The sequence below is a fragment of the Danaus plexippus genome, chromosome 25, assembly GCF_018135715.1.
Source record: "Danaus plexippus chromosome 25, MEX_DaPlex, whole genome shotgun sequence".
NCBI lineage: Eukaryota > Metazoa > Arthropoda > Insecta > Lepidoptera > Nymphalidae > Danaus > Danaus plexippus.
In genome coordinates this window covers 1,121,585-1,143,436 of record NC_083553.1, presented here as the reverse complement: position 1 = coordinate 1,143,436, position 21,852 = coordinate 1,121,585, and the positions used below count along the sequence as shown (strand labels likewise).

At 30.5% G+C, this 21,852-nt stretch overlaps 1 protein-coding gene across 6 annotated transcripts; it reads right to left on the bottom strand.

Annotated features, from left to right (window-relative positions):
• Nucleotides 1–631: 631 nt before the first annotated feature.
• LOC116775145 (facilitated trehalose transporter Tret1-2 homolog) lies at nt 632–21,598 on the bottom strand. 6 transcript variants are annotated; one of them, XM_061524647.1, is made up of 9 exons: nt 21,442–21,598; nt 18,168–18,397; nt 17,761–18,081; nt 17,571–17,682; nt 17,414–17,491; nt 17,082–17,299; nt 1,952–2,134; nt 1,131–1,224; nt 632–984 (listed from the first exon to the last, which is right to left on the bottom strand). In XM_061524647.1, the coding sequence occupies exons 1-9, from the start codon at nt 21,476–21,478 to the stop codon at nt 845–847; spliced, it is 1,413 nt and encodes a 470-aa protein (XP_061380631.1). In that variant the 5' UTR covers nt 21,479–21,598; the 3' UTR covers nt 632–844. The 6 variants fall into 6 exon arrangements, with proteins under 6 accessions (XP_061380631.1, XP_061380630.1, XP_061380628.1 ...); XM_061524646.1 differs by lacking the exons at nt 17,082–17,299; nt 17,414–17,491; nt 17,571–17,682; ... (1 more) ...; nt 18,168–18,397; nt 21,442–21,598 and adding exons at nt 2,220–2,437; nt 2,552–2,629; nt 2,709–2,820; ... (1 more) ...; nt 3,310–3,539; nt 6,728–6,873; XM_061524644.1 differs by lacking the exons at nt 17,082–17,299; nt 17,414–17,491; nt 17,571–17,682; ... (1 more) ...; nt 18,168–18,397; nt 21,442–21,598 and adding exons at nt 2,220–2,437; nt 2,552–2,629; nt 2,709–3,219; nt 3,310–3,539; nt 6,728–6,874.
• Between the last annotated feature and the right edge of the window lie 254 nt (nt 21,599–21,852).

Sequence of the window (21,852 nt, the reverse complement as noted above, 5' to 3'; positions counted from 1 at the left end):
CATTTGTTATTTTAACATCAGAGTCCAAAAAGACGTGTTTAGGACGCATCTTACCCATCAGGAAGTTTGCAGATGGGAAATAGTTTCACGCTTTAACTATTAACGGGTTGGAGTGTATCATCGCGGTCTCGAAAAATATCTTTGAAATCGTCTTGAAGTGTGTTGCTGTCGTAGGAAGTTGGAGATCCCAACAAAATTCGGACTTCCTGATAAACCCAGGATGCGCCTATGTCAGTTCAGCGTAGGGACGAGTATCGTACAAAAAGTTATATTACAACAGAAGCAATCAAAGTATTATTTGTTTTAAACAGAAGCAAAGGGATAGTTTTATTTAAATAAATAGTCAAATCCAACTTGTGGTTATATCGAAAATAATTGAGGACTAATAATAATATTATCTATATTTGCCTTACTATAATTCTAGCCACAACCAACTTCGACACATATATTGACATATATAGATAGGAAATGTATTTAATTCTATATTGTTAAAACACCTGTTTATTACTTTTATAATTAAAAATTAATTAAGGAATGGAATTGATATTACTTTTAATATAAGGCAAGTGTTTAAAATAAACTATGACTTCAGAAATCTAGATCGCAATTATAAGAAATCCAAAAATACAGGTCGGATACTTAAGATTTATTTAAAAAAATGTTATAAATATAAATAATTCATTAGTTTACCTAGAATTATTATGTAATACAAAATGAGGTCGTGTCGTCTTTTTTTCATTAGTTCTCATAGTTTCTTTAAATCAAGCCTCGTAACACATGATATAATTTTACTTCATTCGACGCTTATTTCAAGTAAAAATTACTAAGTCCAATATAACAGTAATTATTTAAATATTTTCCTTTCCAAAAATTTTTTTTGAATTACATCTACTGACATTTGTTTCGTTTCTGGAAGATATAAGTAGGCGAATGTGGTCGTGAAGAAAGAAAAGCCGGCGAAAATAAAAAAGATCGGTCCCAGACCTGAAAACAAAAGATGAAGTGATCATTTATATTTTAAATGTTTTAAAATAAAAAAAGAGAGTCCATACTTTTTCACATAACACACACACACAGACACATATATATATATTTAAAGAAATATTGAAATTTCAATATGAAATATTTACCGTAAGCGTTGAAGAGTGGATTGAACATAAAAAGCATTAAAAAGATACAAAAATAAGACCACTCAAAAATAAAGGTGCTGGCAAAACTTTTGATCTGAAACATAAGAGAAGTAAATAATACTAATATATTTTATACAAAAAAAATAAAAAGAAGATTAAATTCTAAATCGTAAGTACTCAGATATATTCGAAAAGTCTTCGCGTTTAAGGCCTTGGGGTATATAAGCGATTAGACGGGGTTAAGACGAGACTGACTTGACGAAATATTAAAGTGTAAATAAATGTCCACGTATTCAAGTTTACAATTCGTCATTATTAACATAACGAGAATATTGTTTAAAATTTTGAAACAATTATAGAACAAAAAAAAATTTAAGGAAAGAAAAGTATTACAAAATATAATATTTATATTATCTGAATCAATAAATTAATATATTTTTTTCCGTAATATCATTGCATTTCTAAAGTTATTAGTATTTTCTTTTTTTATTACTGAAAATGCCTTCAAATTCAAAACCCCTCAAAATCTAACTCATTTTCCAGGTTTTTTTACAACTGTTCCATCACGTTATCAAAACTCACATCTTAGTCTCAATATTGGTTTTAAAGATTTCGTATGTGATATTCACACTTTTCTTTTAATTTAATAATCAGTTAAACGTCCTCTGCTTGAGAAAGATACATTTAACATTGCGAATATAATTTTTCACTTGATATTGAGTTGAAGCGAGAGGACTATGATAAAATTTATTTGCAAACAGCATTAAATTTTGAAGTTTAAAATTTTCATAATTATTAAAGATCTATAACACACAATATACCTGAGGAAGAAATATCTCTCCCATTAAAACGTATGGCACAGAACCAGCTCCAAAAGTATAAGTCATGGCATAAATATAAATAAAACCTGCTGTCAACCAGCCTGGACCCCACTGAAATTGTATTTGGGTCCCTAAAATAAGACACAACAGACCAGTGACCAGTGAAGAGCCTATTAGTAACGCCTGAAAAAAATAGATTGAATGATGATTTTAATTTTGTACATTTTATTACATTATATTTGTTATATCCTTTAACTATATTACTTACTCTTCGGCCAATTGCTTCGACTAAGACGGCTTCAACGAAGCCAGATATTATGATTGTTAAGCCAAATAAAACGGACGATAAAGTTGATGACATGCTCGGAACCGCAGTTGCAAATAGAGGTTCTGCGTATACTTGTACTACAGCCAAGCCTTGAAATACACATGTGGTAAGAAGAACAAGTAGTACAGTAAATGCACGACGAGAAGAAGGTGAATTCCCTAAAATGACAACAAATTCTCGTAAAAAATTATGTTCAATAAATGAGATAAATTTAAAACTAATAATTATGAAAGAAATATTTATTATTTTATTATTATCGTTATCATATCTACCGAAAAATTTAAATATTGATACATTTTTCCAAGTTGCTTTTGTTTCCGGATTTAAGCTCTCCATTTCTGGGATGTCATCTGTAATAATATTCGTGTTAAAAAGATATCAGTAGCTTCCTTTATTTATTAACACGCTATTTTTAAGAATGTGTCATACTTAATTTTATGTCACTTGTTTTTATGAGTTGTCTTAAGTTCTCTAGATGTGTTATGACTTCTATAGAATCAATCTGAAGTCCTTTATAATAGGCAATGGATTTAGCAGCTTCCTGAAACGTGTAATATCCAGCATATATTCCTGTGATACACCTAATACTTTTCGATTTCACTAAAAAAATAAACCTTACCTTATCCAAACCCTTCCTCATTAAATACAAGGGTGATTCTTTTAAAAAGAAGAACAATACCATACCAATGAAGGCCAAACTTAGTCCTATGTAGTTCAATGTACTGTAGTCTACTATACCACCTATCCCATAAGACAATAACATTCCTATTCCATGGAAGATTATACCACTGGAACTCAGGGCGCCTCTGATGGATGGTTCACAAAACTCATTGATGTAGACCGGAATGATGGGAAATACACAGCCACCAAGACCGCAGAGAGACATCGCACAAATAACCCCTTCAACTCTTTTTATTGTAACCAATAATATCCATGCCAGCTGAAAAAAAAATGAAACATTATTTCACCTGGAACACAATATGTTTTAGATAGATTTCAACGACATCTACTGGGTATTTAAAAATCGTACCAGTTGTGGCGAAAATAAAATAATTAGGGCACGCTTCCTTCCTAATATGTCCAATAGATAACCACAAAATGGGGTTACTATAAGTGTGCTAGCAGACGAAATACTTCCCATAAGTGAAATTTCACTCTGTGTCATAACTCGGTTTAGTGGCGTGTTCTCTGAACTAAAGAGCTTGATAGTAGAAGATGGTAGTGTGAATAGTAGACCCAAGGTCGTACATGTGTAAGTTACTGTAAAAAATAAATTATATTATGTGACGTAGCAAAATCAAAATAACGCTCAATAAATTGACTATGTCGCAGTGATTTCACTAGACCGCACACTGGGCGCGGACTACGAGGGGAGAAAGGGTCCGAAATTTCAGGTAGTCAATCAATGTACTGTAAAACATAACATGCATTATGGTGCCTATTGAAAAGTGAGCGATATCATATTTATATGTAATAATTATTCGCCAGCTTTAACAGTAACCATGGTTTAGATTTTGATAGAATTTTATCATTATAAAGGTATATTTACTATTACAAAGATTATATAATAATTAAACTAATAGTCAAACTAGATGCAAAAATTTTCCATCCAAGTCATACATACAGGAATATATATATAAATCATTTATACATAAACGATCCATTTACATAAAATTCCTTTTTAAGAAACGTCTGTATATAATTATTTGTTGTTTGATTTATTTCATTTGAATTAAGATAACAAAGTGTTAAAAACAGGTCAAATTTTAGTTTCAATATGTGATGAGATAGATCTTAATATATTCTTTCAAAATAAAACATTATTTTTTATAAACTATTGCTAATAAATTTACGAGAGAAAGGGTTTTATTTTAATTTCCCAAAACAAATAATTTTTTTTTGGAACTAATCACAATTTTCTACTTAATTTTTTTACAATTCCAAATGTGGATATACTAATTACGTTAATGACAACCGGAGATTTTTAGAAAACTAAACTTTTCCTATAATATATTTATAATTAAAAGTTACAACTAAAACTGATTCTGACAAAAGACAATGAGCGATGTTAGATCAAATATTGAATGTCTCTTGATGATTGAACCTTACTAAATATATTGTCTGGAGTACTGACATTGAGTATTAAATTAGAGTTTCTCGTACATCGACGACCTGGTAGCTCGGCAGCATCAGCGGTTGCCCAATAGGTATTGCATATAATGTGCTAAGTTTAACTGGGGTCGAAGTGACAGCAGTTGCTTAATAGTCTGAGTCTATACTCTCAGGGGACTAGTCCCCATAGCAGCAACTATTTGAGGAGTTTTGGCGATAATGTTGCTGGTGCAGATTCATAGGTTTTCAATCCACTTGATTCGGCATAAGTATGCTCTTTGTTCTACCGTGGTTCTTGTTTTGGTATGGTACTTTTAGTTTTCGTTCCTTTAAGATGACTTTGAATGACAATGATTAACGTAAATGCAGCTTTAGCAACTATAATAGTATACAGAAGTATCGTGGTGAGATATGATATGGTATCTATCTGGTCCGATTTAATTGGGTTCTGGACTGGTATTCTATCTTTGTAGGTGTTTAGGGTTCAATGTATTCAGTATTATGTGAGGAATCTTCTACGCCTCAAGTGATGCATAATATTTTCTAGCTTCAGTGACTTTCAGTTGCTCCCCTTTAATTTCATCTTTGATGTCAAGTATGTAGATTGCTTCGATCTCTTGAGAATACTCATGTGGCATAGAAGCGAGATAGCTCCGGGACACAACTTTTGTTTATTTTAGAAAGTATAAGAGTATTATGGCTAACATCCAGTTGCTAGAATGATTTTTCATAGATGAGGTAGCGATCGAACTTCGGGCATTCTGTTTCCATGTACCTGAACGATTTTCAATCGGTTGCCATAAAAGACGGAAGTATAAAGGTCTGCCATAGCTTATTAGGCCCAATGGAAAGATCAAGGGTATTGACAGGTATAATTGAGAAACTGAAATTTATTCTATGCATTTATCTACCACTAACTACTAAATTGTATTCAATAATAATAGTCTATTAAATCAGCACCAAAAATGTAATGAATCATAGCTAAAGCTGTCAATTCATAGCAGGGACCCGGTTCGAAATATTGTCATTCCAATGGATCGCACACATTATCAAAACTGGTTAGAAGCATAAGTATTCCTGTCAAAGTCCGGTAGCAACTTTAGTGATCTACTGTCTACAGAAAGTGTCAACGTCAGCTACTTTACCGTCTAAATCTCTTTTTTCGTCTATAACATTAAACCTATAATTTTTATCTAAACTATTTTTAATATAGAGTTACGATATTCGAGTGGATGGAAAATGGTGGAATAAGGATTGGCAACACTTAGAAATTGTTTACACTACTTACATCTATTTGTTTTGACTTTTCGTTACACTGATTTCTAAGTGTGTCCTCGGCCACGTTCGTTGATTCGGATAAGTAAATAAAACACTTAAAAGTGTAAGCAGCTGAATATGGCCCGCTTGGAGGCGATTTTGGTTTCAAGACGTATAATAACTACTTCGACTTATCCTACCGACTGCGCCAATTATGTAGAGTGCGTTTCACAGCCGTTAGAGGTTCCAGCAAAATCTCGGAATTTACTTATATGTTTATTAGATTAAATATTACATTATTAAAATTTCTGACCTATACCTAACACTGTATTATTGCCCCGATGGCAGGACAGCAATGCCATTCCATTGCTTGTGCTGTATCTTCAATATTCTAGTTAAAGAGGCCGAGTGTTCTGTTCGCCAAGTCAGCATCGTCACTCGTAAGGTGATATTTTATCCATACAACGATATTGCCAGGGCGATGTTCGTTTATTTTTAATGACATACTTTTAAGTAAAGTTACATAATTTATTTTATTTCATGACTTTTCCTTATATAACAATCTCGATTATTTTCTCCAGAAACAATAATTTATTCCAAGTAAATTAAAAATTTATTAATAAATTAACATAACCATTTAAAAAGGTTCTGACTTTTGATTTAAAGATAATATGTTTTATTAACTAATTACTGACTAATTGATTAACAAGCAACAAGTCTATTGATAGTTCTATATTATAGTCTTGTTATTTTTATGTTTTATTAGTATTAAAATAGATTTTTTCGAAATTTATGACACATCTAATTCGTTTATTTTCGTCACTTATTTCCCTGGGGTTAGTTTAATAAATTGATATCGCAATAACTAAGGTATGATGGACATTGTCATTAACTGTAAGAATATTATATTTTATTTGACATATTTATAATTAGTTATAATATTTTTATATAAAGAACACTTAAGGTTTAAAACCGTTTATCAGAAAAAAATTGTAATACATAAAACTCCTAGGAACTTATTTTAACGAAGAAAAGACTTGAAATAAAATTAATAAATAAAATTTGATATTTCAACTTACATATAAATGTAGAAAGAATCTGTTTAATAATACTCATTGTGATATATTTTCAATAAACTCAACAACACCTTTAACTTGCGCTCTGGCGCACGTCGAGATAAAGACTGCAGATTAATAGTTGTATGTAAAACGGACAATAGTTTAATTTGTTGTTTGTACAAATTAGTCAGGTTTGTTTATTAATTGGATATTAGATGTTGTCTGGCAAGTGGTGGCTTATTGACAGTTGACTATTTGGATCAAGACAGTTGAAATGTCACTTGTCACTATGAAAGGAAAGCTTATTTTTCACAATACCGTTTACCTCTTCTGGTTTGTCAATGCAAATTTATTAAAATATTATATAGTATTCATATCTTCTTAATGTACCTTTAGCTAAGAAAAAAGAGACATTTTATATTTTCGAAGGTCACTTTTGGTTTCTTTGTTAAATTTGTAATTTTAATCTTGTGCATTTAAATTACATTTTTCATGTTCTTAGATTATAAATTTGATGGCTTTTCGATATTATAATTGATTGTTACTAGATCTCGAGCTACAAGTTTAAAGTGAAGGTTTTTTTTTCTATTAATCATACATATGAATAATTTTTTGTTTAGTCCCAAACTGCTTCATATTAAAGTCAAATTCTTTCACTTCTAGTCTTTTTTCGGATTAAAAACTTTTTGAAATGAATTCTTTCAACAGCGGTAGTTACTCACTGGCCAAAGCAGAATATTGTTTATGACAGAATAAATATATATTCTGAGTAAAATCTTTGCAGCGCTTTCTGACTGAACTATGAACTTATTAATCAAACCCATTGTCGAACTATGCTGTAAATAAATAATTGTTGGTTAAACAAGGTGTGATTCCTTGTGAACTAGGAATATATATACCTGTATGTTAAAGGTGGCAAAAGAGCAAACGGCCTACTCTATATATATATATATATATATATATAATAGACAAAACTGTTATATATAAATAAGAGCTAAAAAATTCAAATTGCCAATATGTTTACAATATAAATCATTATTTCTTTATAACAGTAGCTGTTCATACAGCCTTACACAAGTGAATATTCTTGTGTACGATTTATTTATTTATTTTTATCATAATAACATTTTTATTTAAAATTGACCTTAGACGTTATTCGTTACTAATTTTTTCTCATTGAGAAAGTTTTGAAAGGATTGCGATTAATTTAGTAGAGGTGATGGGTTTTGAATTTCATTAACACGTCAAAAAGCCTAAATATTTAGCCTCTAGTAGAATAAAAAATTATAATAATTAATTAGTACAATGCTAATTATTCGATTATCAATCATTATTCAATTCAATCCATTTAAGTGTCAAAAAAAACATCTTCTTGCCGAGGTAATACGTGTGAACGATTTGGTTAACATTTTTTTGTATATGTTAAAACAATGACATACAAAGAATATATTTGTAAATAAAACTATGATTTTCGGATTTTCCAACACGATTTACAGCAACCATTGTCACGGGCAGACTTGATAAGCGTTATGTCAGTTTGCTTTCTTTCTTTTCATTAACAGCTAATGATTTATTAATTACTTCGAGTTCTCTTCTGGAAGTCTACGGGATGCGCGGTATTTTGAGGTCTCGTTGTGTGTTGTTGTCTTATTTTATAATTTTGACGATGCCAGTCTTAGACAATGGCCAGCTATATTCTCTAATAATATATATTATTATGTGAATTAAGTTATGTAAATATTATTTTATAAGCTTTTGCCCGCGACCCCGCTCGCTTGAACATAAGAGTTGTTTTCGGAGAGAAATGTTTAAATTGTCAAAAAATAATATATGTATATAGCAATCTATGTTGCAGCATCTTCACTTTAAATAATCTATTTACCGACTATAACGCCGTCCGCATAAGTAACTAAACAAAAAATATTTAGTCCAAGAAGTATTACAAATAAATTATTTTCCAGAGCACAACCGTTTCTGAAGGAGCCAACACCCTCTCACCCCTCATGAACGCCACCACATGGTTCACTCACGGATGAAGCGAAGCGTTTTACTAAATTTTAAAAAGGTTAAGGGAACCATTTATTGAGAGATAACGACGGTAGTCAGACATATGGTACAACATTACTTTGTTGTATAATCAATAGTTTTGGCAACGCTAGCCAAGTAAGGATTTTTTCGGGTAAATTTTTTACACCTTAGATTTCGAATAATGATTCGACTTTTAGTAAGGATGTCAAATTTTTTGAAATATTATCTAACATATAGCTTTTTGTAATAATGGACTTTCTAGCATTGAAAGAATTTTCCAAACAGATCCAGCAGTTTCTGAGATTGACGCGTTCAAACAAACAAACCCTTCAACTTTTTCATATTAGTATAATACGAAACAAATTTAAAACGATTCAAATGATTACAGAATTTTCTAAAAAAACTAACTTTTAAATAGTGAACAATTACATTTTTGTTATTTGTATTTCACATATAATAAGTGTAAGATTTATATATTCATATTGATATACAAACTTATTAATAAGACGAAATCGTGGTAAAAATTTTAGATATAAAAATAATCTAGAGTCGATTCAAAATTCTTTCTTTGAATACTGTCATTCCAAATGTAAAATAAAAAAAAGAAAAGAAACAAACTGTAAACTTTCAAGAATTCGTTGATGAGTTCATTCATTGGGTATGTTTTAATTAATTAATTATATTATTAGAACATTAAATATGAATGAGTTTTAACTAATGATTTTATTCTAAATATAATAAAGAATAATTATTAATCATATCAATGACTTCTTAAAAATTATTTTAATTTTCCTTTAAGTACTACCTCACACTGCTTTACTTTAATAACATAATTATCAGACATACTTTAAATTTTACCTTTAAGTAATTTAAATTTATATTTCCATAATTATCTTACCTGTTTAGAAGCCTTCATATAAGAGATGCTGCAATTTTGCAATATTCTTATTATTTTGTATAAAAGTAATAATTACATATTCAATAATGGATCCACAGTTATTGTATGTATGATTGTCTACAATCTGTCTTCTTTGCTATCATTTTTTGTGCCCCCCCCCCCCTTGTAATGTATTTGTAGGTATTTTATTACACACGGTAGACCTTCAGTGGTAGAGGGTAGGTTAATTTAGAGAGTTATATCTGGAATGTTTAATTGTATTATATTTATAATAGTTGCTATTTTTGTTATTTTAGGATTTTTTTGTTTAAGTTATGTTGTTTTACATAAAATAGTTCTTCTGTGCAAGTGGTTGAATAAAAAGAAGTCCATTACAGTGACGAGCAGTGGCAGATATGTCGCAATAGATTTTACTGACACAAAGTTTTTTTACTACTTAAATATTCTACCCAAAAAAAAAATTACTTTAATTGTAATTTGAAAAAAATATATATAGAAGGAAAAAATATAAATAACAAATATAATTTTCAGAGCTTTCGACCCAGTTTAATCAAACTCTGTTTGTTAAATAAAAACAAGGCATTCACTGATGAATCTCCAAAAATATAAAAGTTTGTCGAAATATTTACGTCCCACGATGAAAAGTCAACAAATCCTTAATTAATGTAATGTTTAAATGAAAGACTACCAAATCTTTCGTTCTCGTTAAAAGACAATCAAATTGAGGAAATCAAATCAAATTTAACACTATTTGTTTGCTGCTATACAAAACTTTATCCCTTAATCGTATAACAAGTAACCTGTTAGATAAAGCGACCAAATTTTATTCATCCTTGATTGCATACATTTGGCAAAAAAAAGTTTTCTTTTCAGTTTACTAGATGTAACCTGTCAAAACCGTGTTGTGAATTGTGACTGTTTTGAAGAGATTTGTTATTATATATTGTATTAAATAAAAAACAAATAAAAATCATTTGCTTGTTTTTCATTCATAATTTATGAAAATCACGCGATATTCTCATAAATTCTATTCAAGTTATTAGTAAAGTAATGCAAACTAGCTAATGTACAATGCCACAAAAGAGTTGCGGGCCAAATTTCTCCTCATATGAAAAAGAAATGTTAATGTACATTATTAATAAATCTATGGACGAAAAAAAAACAGCTGCTGTTACTATGGCTACAAAAATCAGGGTTAGAATTGACATTTGAGTTTCGATTATACAATAGATTAGCAGTCCGTAAGCCATTTGACGGACCTCTAGAGCAACTATTAATGTTCTTGCCTGGTTAAGGCACCTAAACACACATTACACGCTCGATACATCTAACAGTCTATAAAATACTTTAACAAGACATCGTTTATTTAACATTGTTTGGTGAAACTGGACCGTAATGAATTAAACAGATTTTGTTAAGTTTAACAAAATCTGTTCGAAAATATAGTTATATTTTTTTTAATCTGCCAAAATATCAAGATGTATAAGTATAACTTAAATAAGTAAACGTTGATAAAGGTTTATACACGACTACAGTATCTATGAAATTGTAGTTTAAAGAGATTACATACTAAAATTTAGAAATATAGGTTAATTACATTAAACATTCTTGAGAAATAGAAACATGATGTTAAACTTTGATTGTTATGTTGATAATTCTCTTAACTGTTACGAATTATTTATTAGTGTATACAGTCGTATTATATGTATATTATATATAGTGAAAATGTAGCGGATTGCTCTCTGTACGTAGAATATTCTTCTTCGTCGCAAGAGTCTTTGCAGACTCGTCGTTGTCATCACGTATCAGTGATCCGTATACATAATGACTTTCATAGGAAGCTAGTTGCAGTGGTGTCCCCTTGCCTTCTGCACCAGCACTTTTTTATAGTTATTTAGACCCCAAGGCTTGCTGTAGCCTGTTCCAGCGAATGGTGTCTAAATGCTCTTAGAAAGTGCATATGCCTCAGAAAAGATCACATTGGTACTTGCCAGGTTTCGAACCCGCGCCCTCACGTGTGAGAGCGAGACATTTTTTTTTTACGTAGAATCTGAAAAATATACCTGGCTTTATATTCATAACTTTATGTGTCTCTGTCCCTGTTAGCAATCCGAAATACAAATAAATACAAATGTTAACAGACATTTAAGATGACATTTGATTCACGATTTGTTAAAAGTGCCATCTATCAATATAAAAACGAAACATTTTCGATCGGCCACTGCTAACTGCTAGCGCCGCTATGCATCTAAAGCGGCGGTAGACACAACTACTCGGTGCTTATTTTCCATACAAAAATTCAGAAGGACGATCTACAAATCTCGTGTTGTATGAGAAAATGTTTGCATGTGTGTGTGCAAAAATCTATGTGTCGGTTGTATTCGAGAAGCACTGCATCCTTTTCATCGTATAAAATGTCGTAGAAAGTCTATTAATTGTCAAATGAAACGGGACTCTTTGATTGGTCGGTAAACTGTTCATATATTTTTTTCGTCATTTTGTTATTTTTGAATATTGTCAGTTGTCTTTCTAAGCGCAAGTGAATAAGTTTTAAGTAGCTAATTAGTTAATAGTGAATTAATTTATTAACGAATTATGGAAAATAATAACTGGTGATGTGTGTCTAACGAAACTTATTACGAGTAAATTTTCAATTGTCGTTTGAGTTTGTCGTTTCTTGTTATTTGATGATACAATTAAAATAATTACAAAGGGAAGGTGTGTGACCAGTTGTGAATGAACTAAATAAAAGGTAATGTTCTTCGTTTTAATAAAAAGTATTATGATAGTTTTAATCAGCTAGCAGGTTGTGTACACACAAATAAGCTATTTTGTTTTCCTTGTTTGTTGTTTTCAAACAATAATAATAATAAGACTGTTTGTATCTCCACTGGATATTCCGATTTAAATAACATTTATAAAGTGGTGATGAACAAATCGTAATCGTTCTAAGGTACTTTCGTGACTCAGAGGTAGTTGAGAGATTCATAAAATATATAGATGTTCGTTCTGACCAGACTGCTGTAACTTTATGCGCATTATTTTATTATTTTAAAAACTACATACTCCAAACGTTTCGGTTATTTGCGGCAACCGTGATCATACCAGACATCCCGTCTGGCCGGTTAAATAATAAATTACGCGTAGTAATCTCAAAATATAAGTTTCATTTAAATAAATAATTGTGAAAAATCTCAATATTATCAATAGTTTAGAGGAGGAAATTATGATGAAAATTGGTATATTTTTCTCAAACATATTCTGCCTACCCTACCCCAAATCTCTGTGCACGCCACTGACCAGGAGCTCTTTAAAAATGCTGCCCAAAGTACAATACAAAGGGCAAAGTCACGGGTACAGTGAGTAAAACAATGAATATTCATAGAATTCAGTATACTGATGTTATTATTCACTAAAATACATTTAATTAATAAAAATGATGATTGGCTCTTTTAATAAATATATATTAGAATAAACAATAAATACATATTTCATTAAAAGGAATCGAAAGAAGAATTTCTAAATCAAATTTTGGTCTTAAGTTATGTAAGTTCATTTTATATTTCAATCAAATATTTAAAGGAAAATCTTTAAAAGCAGAACATAATATCATGTCCCTGAATGTCATATCTCATGTGGATTGTAATCAGATCTTTAATTTAAAAAAAAATAATAATAAACCCTTAAAGTTATATCTACGTGCATTTTTTTAACAAATCGTTTTAAATATGAATAAATAAATTACCATAACCAGTGCCATAGAAGTGATTTGTGCTTTAAAAATGTTCCGTTGCAAGATTATATTTGATTAACAAAAATATATTACAAATCTAAAAGGAAGTTATCTGCGTGATATATTTGAATCTGTTTACTCGGCATCTAATTTATTCTCTCACTAGTGAACATATGTATATAATTGTATCCAAGTTATAGTAAAGGGTGAGCTTTAATAGCAGTGTCTAAAACAATGATTATTATAGTTATGTGAACATCAAGTTTAGTTTAAAGGTGATGCTATTTTAAATGCATCTCAATTCTGTGATGGTGTTATAATTCCAGCCGCTTTAATTAACTTTAAAAACCGATATGTGACAACTATGATTAAAACTACCCTTGAAATAGAATTGACATTGACTAAAAGAACTTTTATAGTGACAAAATATACCCGAAACTAATGTATTTCTAACAAATTAGAAGATTACAATATAAATTAAAAAAAAGATCAAATACTGATATTGATACTAATAGTAGATTGAGACGTTAATCTAAGAAAAGAAACAGAAGATTTAAAAGAATTAGAAATATCGAAAAGGGCTATTTTAACAAATACCTCACCAACTAATGATATTGATCAAGACTCAGAAGAAACCCTTTTTGCTAGAAATTAAAATGGATCCCCTTATTCTTTATCATTTTCTTTTAGTTCTTCTTTATGAGCATCAGAAACTGATACAGTAGAATCCAAAGGCATCCCTATATTACAGGAAGTACTAGACACTAAGCCGACATTTTAATTTTTACATGGTTTAGCGAAAAGATAACAGTTGAAGATTTATCTAACCCTGAAGAACGTATATTAGAAATTCACTATCCCAATTTAACGGAAAGAATAAGATATTTACTAATCTAATCAATTTATTTAAGTTACTTACAATATAGTCGAGAACATAATATAATTAATAGTAAAACCTACACAACATACACAGAAACCTTGCTATATTAAATATTACACTCAGGAGTAGCGTATCGCAATGATGCAGCTTCACAATATACAACACCCCATTGTACCAAGCAAACCGACAATTTTGCAGGGAGCTGAGAGCTCTGTATTGGGTCCAATCCGAGGACAGGCAAACTATACCAGTTTTTTAAATTTAGTTTCGACTTGACTGTATCTGTTAGCCATAATGAATTTGACAGCATCACCGGAAGGAGTTTGTGGCCCGATGGAACCTAACCTTTAAATATGGGCCTGGACGGCCCTGGGTAGGGGGCGGTGCAAAGGTGTCTTTAAGAGGCCAGACCTCTACTTAGGACGTCGTTGAAGGGTGGGTGGCGACATCGGATGACACGACTGCATGATGTCCTACGATGACAGTACGCCGATCCAACATGAATGAAACGTGATCTTGTCTTCGATGGCGAAGTCGGTGTATATTGGTATGATGATGATGTGTCATGAGGGTTTTCGTGTCTGTGATGTCGGTTGTTATTTTGTCTTCAAAGTTCTAAAGGACGTCTAAAGGAATCTTACCTATCAGGGAGTGTGCAGACCGAAAAATATTCGCACGCTTTGACTATTAACGGGTTGGGATGTATCATCGCGTCTCGAACAATGATTTTTTTTAATGTTAAAGGTGACAAACAAGAAGACGGCCTAGCTGGTTGGCAGTAGCCACTGTCGCCCATGGACATTTGCAACATCTATGTTGCGGATGCGTTGCCAACCTTGGTTTTTTAGGAATAGGAAGGGGGAAAGGGCAACCGGCTGTCTCACTCATCGGGTGAAAGGCAGCCTTTAAAGGCTACTTCACGCCGATCTTCTGTGAGAGGGTAGTACTTCCCCGGTCGAGCCAGCCCATGTTCGATCTGTAGTTACATGACCACAGCTAGGCTCTTCCACCTACTACTGTGCCTTTTAATTCGTCTTGAAGTGTGTTCCTAAGGTTGGAGATCCCAATGGAAATATGATATATAGATAGGAAATGTATTTAATTCTATATTGTTAAAACAAATGTTTATTACTTTTATAATTAAAAATTAATTAGGGATTGGAATTGATATTACTTTTGATATAAGGCAAGTGTTTAAAATAAACTATGACTTCAGAAATCTAGATCGCAATTATAAGAAATCCAAAAATACAGGTCGGATACTTAAGATTTATTTTAAAAAATGTTATAAATATAAATTTAATTCATTAGTTTACCTAGAATTATTTTATAATACAAAATGAGGTAGTGTCGTGTTTATTTTATTCATTCTCATAGTTTTTTAAAGTCAAGCCTCGTCATACATTATATAATTTACTTCTTTCGACCTTTTGTTTCAAGTAAAAATTACTGAGTCTCACATAATAATAACTACTTAAAATATTTTCCTTTCCAAAAATTTGTATTGAATTACATCCACTGATAAGTTTTTTGTTTCTGGAAGATAAATGAAGGCGAATACCGCCGTGAAGACAGAACAACCGGCAAAAATAAAAAAGATTGGTCCCAGACCTGAAAACAAAAGGTAAAATTATATTATTTGTATTTTAATTTTTTTGTAAATAAGAAAGGAGAGTCCATAGTTTTTAAACGCACACACATATTTAAATATATTTTTAAAATATATAGAAATTTTAATATGAAATATTTACCAAAAGCGTTGAAGAGTGGATTGAACATAAAAAGCATTAGAAAGATACAAAAATAAGCCCACTCAAAAATAAAGGTGGTGGCAAAACTTTTGATCTGAAACATAAGAGAAGTAAACAATACCAACATATTTTATACAATGTAAGATGTATATAAGAAATAAGATTAAATTCAAAATCATAAGTACTCAGATATATTCGAAAAGTCTTCGCGTTAAAGGCCTTGGGGTATAAAAGCGATTAGACGGGGTTAAGACGAGACTGACTTGTGACATACACGAAATATTAGAGTGTAAATAAATGTCCGGGTATCCAAGTTTTCAATTCGTCATTATTAACATAACGAGAATATTGTTTAAAATTTTGAAACAATTATAGAACAAAAAAAAATTTAAGGAAAGAAAAAAATATAATATTTTATCTCAATCAGTAAATTAATATATTATTTTCCGTATATATCGTTGCACTTCTAAAGTTATTAGTATCTTTCCATTACTGAACATGCCTTCAAATTCCAAACCAAAATCTAACACATTTTCCAGGTTTTTTTATAACTGTTCCATCACGTTATCTAAACTCATGTCTTATTCCCAATATTGGTTTTAAAGATTTTGCATGTGGTTTTCACACGTCTTCCTCTATTTTCTGTTAAATGCTATAAACGTCCTCTGATTTAGTCTTGGTTGAGAAAAAAACATTTAACATTGCGAATATCATTTTTCACTTGATTATGAGTTTAAGCGAAAGGACTATGATAAAATTTATTTTCCAAACAGCATTTTATTCAATGTTTTTACAATTGTTTAAGATATATAATTACCTGAGGCAGAAATATCTCTCCCATTAAAATGTAAGGCACAATACCAGCGCCGAAAGTATAAGTCATGGAATAAATATATATAAAAACAGCTGTCAACCAGCCTGGACCCCACTGAAATTGTATTTGCGTCCCTAAAATTAGACACAACAGACCGGTGAGCAGTGAAGAGCCTATTAGTAACGCCTGAAACAAAAATGTTGAATGATGATTTTAATTTCGTACATTTTATAACATTCTTTTTGTTATATCCTTTAACTTTATTACTTACTCTTCGGCCAATTGTTTCGACTAAGATGGCTTCAACGAAGCTAGATATTATCAGTGTCAATCCAAATATAATGGACGATACAGTTGATGACATGCTCGGAACTGCATTCGCAAATAGTGGTTGTGCGAATACTTGTACTACAGTCAAGCCTTGAAATACACATGTGGTGAAAAGAACGATTAGTACGATAAATGCACGACGACTAGAAGGCGAATTCCCTAAAAAGACAACAAATTCTCGTAAAAAATTATGTTCAATAAATGAGATATATTTAAAACTAATAATTATGAAAGAAATATCGATCATTTTATTATTATCGTTATGATATCTACCGAAAAATTTAAATATTGATACATTTTTCCAAGTTGCTTTTGTTTCCGGATTTAAGCTCTCCATTTCTGGGATGTCATCTGTAATAATATTCGTGTTAAAAAGATATCAGTAGCTACCTTTATTTATTAACACGCTATTTTTAAGAATGTGTCATACTTAATTTTATGTCACTGTTTTTTATAAGTTGTCTTAAGTTCTCTAGATGTATTATGACTTCTTTAGAATCAAGCTCAACTCCTTTATAATAGGCAATGGATTTAGCAGCTTCCTGAAACGTGTAATATCTAGTATATATTCCTGTGATACATCTAATACTTTTCGATTTAACTAAAAGAATAAACCTTACCTTATCCAAACCCTTACTCATTAAATACAAGGGTGATTCTTTTAAAAAGAAGAACAATACCATACCAACGACGGCCAAACTTAGTCCTATATAGTTCAATGTACTGTAGTCTACTATACCACCTATCCCATAAGACAATAACATTCCTATTCCATGTAAGATTAAACCACTGGAACTCAGGGCTCCTCTGACGGATGGTTCACAAAACTCATTGATGTAGACCGGAATGATGGGAAATATAGACCCACCAAGACCGCAGAAACACATTGCACAAATAACCCCTTCAACTCTTTTTACTGTCACCAATAATGTCCATGCCACCTGAAAAAAAAAATTTTTTTAATGCACCTGAAAAATATATTTTAGATAGATTTCAACGACATCTACTAGGTATCTAGAAATCGTACCAATTGTGGCGAAAATAAAATAATTAAGGCACGCTTCCTTCCTAATACGTCCAAAAGATAACCACAAAATGGAGTTATTATAAGCATGGTAGCAGACGAAATACTTCCCATAATTGAAATTTCACTTTTTGTCATAACTCGGTTTAGTGGCGTGTTCTCTGAACTAAAGAGCTTGATAGTAGAAGATGGTAGTGTGAATAGTAGACCCAAGGTCGTACATGTGTAAGTTACTGTAAAAAATAAATTATATTATGTGACGTAGAAAAATCAAAATAACGCTCAATAAATTGACTATGTCGCAGTGATTTGACTAGACCGCATACTGGGCGCGGACTACGAGGGGAGAAAGGGTACGAAATTTCAGGTAGTCAATCAATGTACGGTAAAACATAACATGCATTATGTTGCCTATTGAAACGTGAGCGATATCATATTTATATGTAATAATTATTCGACAGCTTTTACAGTAACCATGGTTTAGATTTTGATGGTATTTTATCATTATATACATATATCATTAATATTTAAGGGAGCCTATTACATAAAATTCATTGTTAAGAAATATCTATTATTCGTTAATTAATAATTGAATTTTAATTAAGATAAGAAAGTGTTAAAAACAGGTCAAATTATTATGTGATGAGATGGACTTTAAAATATTCTTTGAAAACAAAACATTTTTACAATTCCAAATGTGTATATACTAATACGTTAAAAAAAACCGGAGGCCTTTAGAAAACCAAAATTTTCTTTTAACATATTTAAAAGCAGCTGCTTAATAGTTACAGTAAAGCCTCCAGAGCAGGAACTATGTGAGGAGTTTCGACGAAAATGTTTCTGGCACATATTCATGGGTTTCCAATCCACTTGATTCGGCATAACTATGCTCTTTTTTCTCTCCTGATTCTTCTTTTGGTATGGTATTTTTAGTTTTCGTTCCCTTCAGATGACTTTGAATGACAATGATTAACGTAAATGCAGCTTTACCAACTTTAATATTATACAGAAGTATCGTGGTGAGATATGATGTGTTATCTATCTGATCGAATTTAATTGGATTCTGGACAAATATTCTATCTTTGTAGGTTTAGGTTTTAGTCATTCAGTATTATGTGAGGAATATTGTCCTCCTCTGTTGTTCCATAATAATTACTAGCTTCAGTGAATTTCAGTTGCTCCCCTTTAATTTCATCGTTGATGTCAAGTTTGTAGATTGCTTCGATCTGTTGAGAACACTCATGTGGCATAGTAGCGAGATAGCTCCCGGACACAATTTTCGTTTATTTAAAATGTATAAGAGTATTATGGTGATTATCCAGTTGCTCCAATAATTTTTCATAGATGTGGTTGCGATCGAACTTCGGGTATTCTGTTTCCATGTACCTGAACGATTTATAATCGGTTGCCATAAAGGAATACGGAGGTATAAAGGTCTGCCATAGCTAATTAGGCACAATGAAAAGATCACCGGTATTGTCAGATACAATTGATAAATTGAAATTTATTGAAATGCTTTTACTTACCACTAACACCAGCCTTTATTAAATTCACTTATTCAAGTCACTCGTAATGTTATATTTTATCCATACAACGATATTGCCAGGGCGATGTTCGTTTATTTTTAATTACATACTTTTAAGTAAAGTTACATTATTTATTTTATTTCATCAATTTTTCTTATATAGCAATCTCTAATATTTTCTCCAGAAACAATAATTTATTCCAAGTAGTAATAAATCAAAATAACCATTTAAAAATTTATATGTGATATGTATTATTAACTAATTACTGACTAATTGATTAACTAGCAACATGTGTATTGATAATTTTATATTATAGTCTTGTTACTTTTATGTTTTATTTAATATTAAAATAGATTTTTACCAAATTTACTTACTGCCCCTGGGGTTAGCTTAATGAATTAAAATCGTTATCACATAAGGTACGTTGGATATTGTCATAAACTGGTACAATATTATATTTTATTTTACAATATTTATAATTACAACAAAAAAATAACGTCTTTGAAAAACGAGATTACCTATAAAATCCAACACCAGTAACCATGCACCAGATGTGCAGCTGTAAATGGGCAATGGTAGGCACTTAATGTCAAATACGTCCTCCGTGGAGTTGTTACCTTTTTAACACGCTTTTATTAGCTTGGGTTGTATGTACATATGTACGTATGTATATAACGGAATCTTTGAACTTAATTTTCTCCGGTTTCTAGAAATCTGAATAATTTGAAACTTTGCATACATATCAACGACCGATGGCAATGCAATAATTTGATAACAGTTTTCCATTGTCCTTATTAGGACCGCCAGGACTAATGAATTATTTTATAGATCATCTGCAGTGGAGTGAGAGAGATAGAGCTAGTGCGTGATCTGAACATGTCTGCAGTTTAATAATAGTTTTAATAAAATAAAAAAACACGCTTTTAAATTTAATTGAACAAAAAAAAATTTTATTTTATTAGAGCTAACCGAACTAAAAACTAGAAAATAATTTTCAATTAAAACCAAAATTATATTTTAGTATTAGAAGGTTAAACAATCATTTATAGTTATTCACTTCAAAATAAAATTTTCATGAAATTTAAGTTATTAGCAGAATAATTTACTTCAGAGTAAAAAGCGTGGGGTGCATTTGACTTCATTACATATCATAGATAGTTGCCACTAGAGTGATTATAACATTCAATATCGAGTACCCCACGCTTTCTACTCTGTATTCAATTATCCTGTCAATAACTTAAATTTTATTATAATTTATTTTTAGGTGTTGGACTATTTATTATAATTTATTTTGAGGTGTTGGACTATTTATTATAATTTATTTTGAGGTGTTGGACTATTTATTATAATTTATTTTGAGGTGTTGGACTATGAATGATTGTTTGACCTTCTACTACTGCAATATAATTTCTTTGAAATTAAAATTAATTTCTAATGTTTAGTTCCGTTAGCTATAAAAGCGTGTCTTTTTAGTTTTTTTTTTAACTATATTTTTTTTTTACTGACATAAAAAAATAAAACGTACAGGAGAAAGAAGGGATTCTTAATCTTTTTGATTTTATACATCAGTATCCTTAAAATAAAAAGTAATATAACTTATTAGTTATATTACTTTTTATATAAACAACACTTAAAGTTAAAAAATAGTTTATAAAAAAAAAATTGTAGTACAAAAAACTCCTTGGAACTTATTTTAACGAAGAAAAGTCTTGAAATAAAATTAATAAATAAAATTTAATATTTCAACTTACTTATTAGTGTAGAAAGAATTTGTTTAATTATACTCATTGTGATATATTTTCAATACACTTAAAAACACTATTAACTTGTTCTCTGGCGCACGTCGAGGTAGAGACTGCAGTTGTATGTAAAACATATGATAGTTTTTTAATTATTTGTACAAATTGATCGGACTTATATAGTATGCAGATGTTAGATGTTTTATGGCAAGTGGGAGCCTATTGACAATGAATATTTGGATCAAGACAGTTGAAATGTCACTTGTCACTATGAAAGGAAAGCTTATTTTTCAAAATACCGTTTACCTGTTCTGGTTTCTAAATGCAAATTTATTAAAATATTATATAGTATTCATATCTTCTTAATGTACCTTTAGCTAAGAAAATATATATTTTTTTTATTTTTTCACTTTTGGTTTCTTT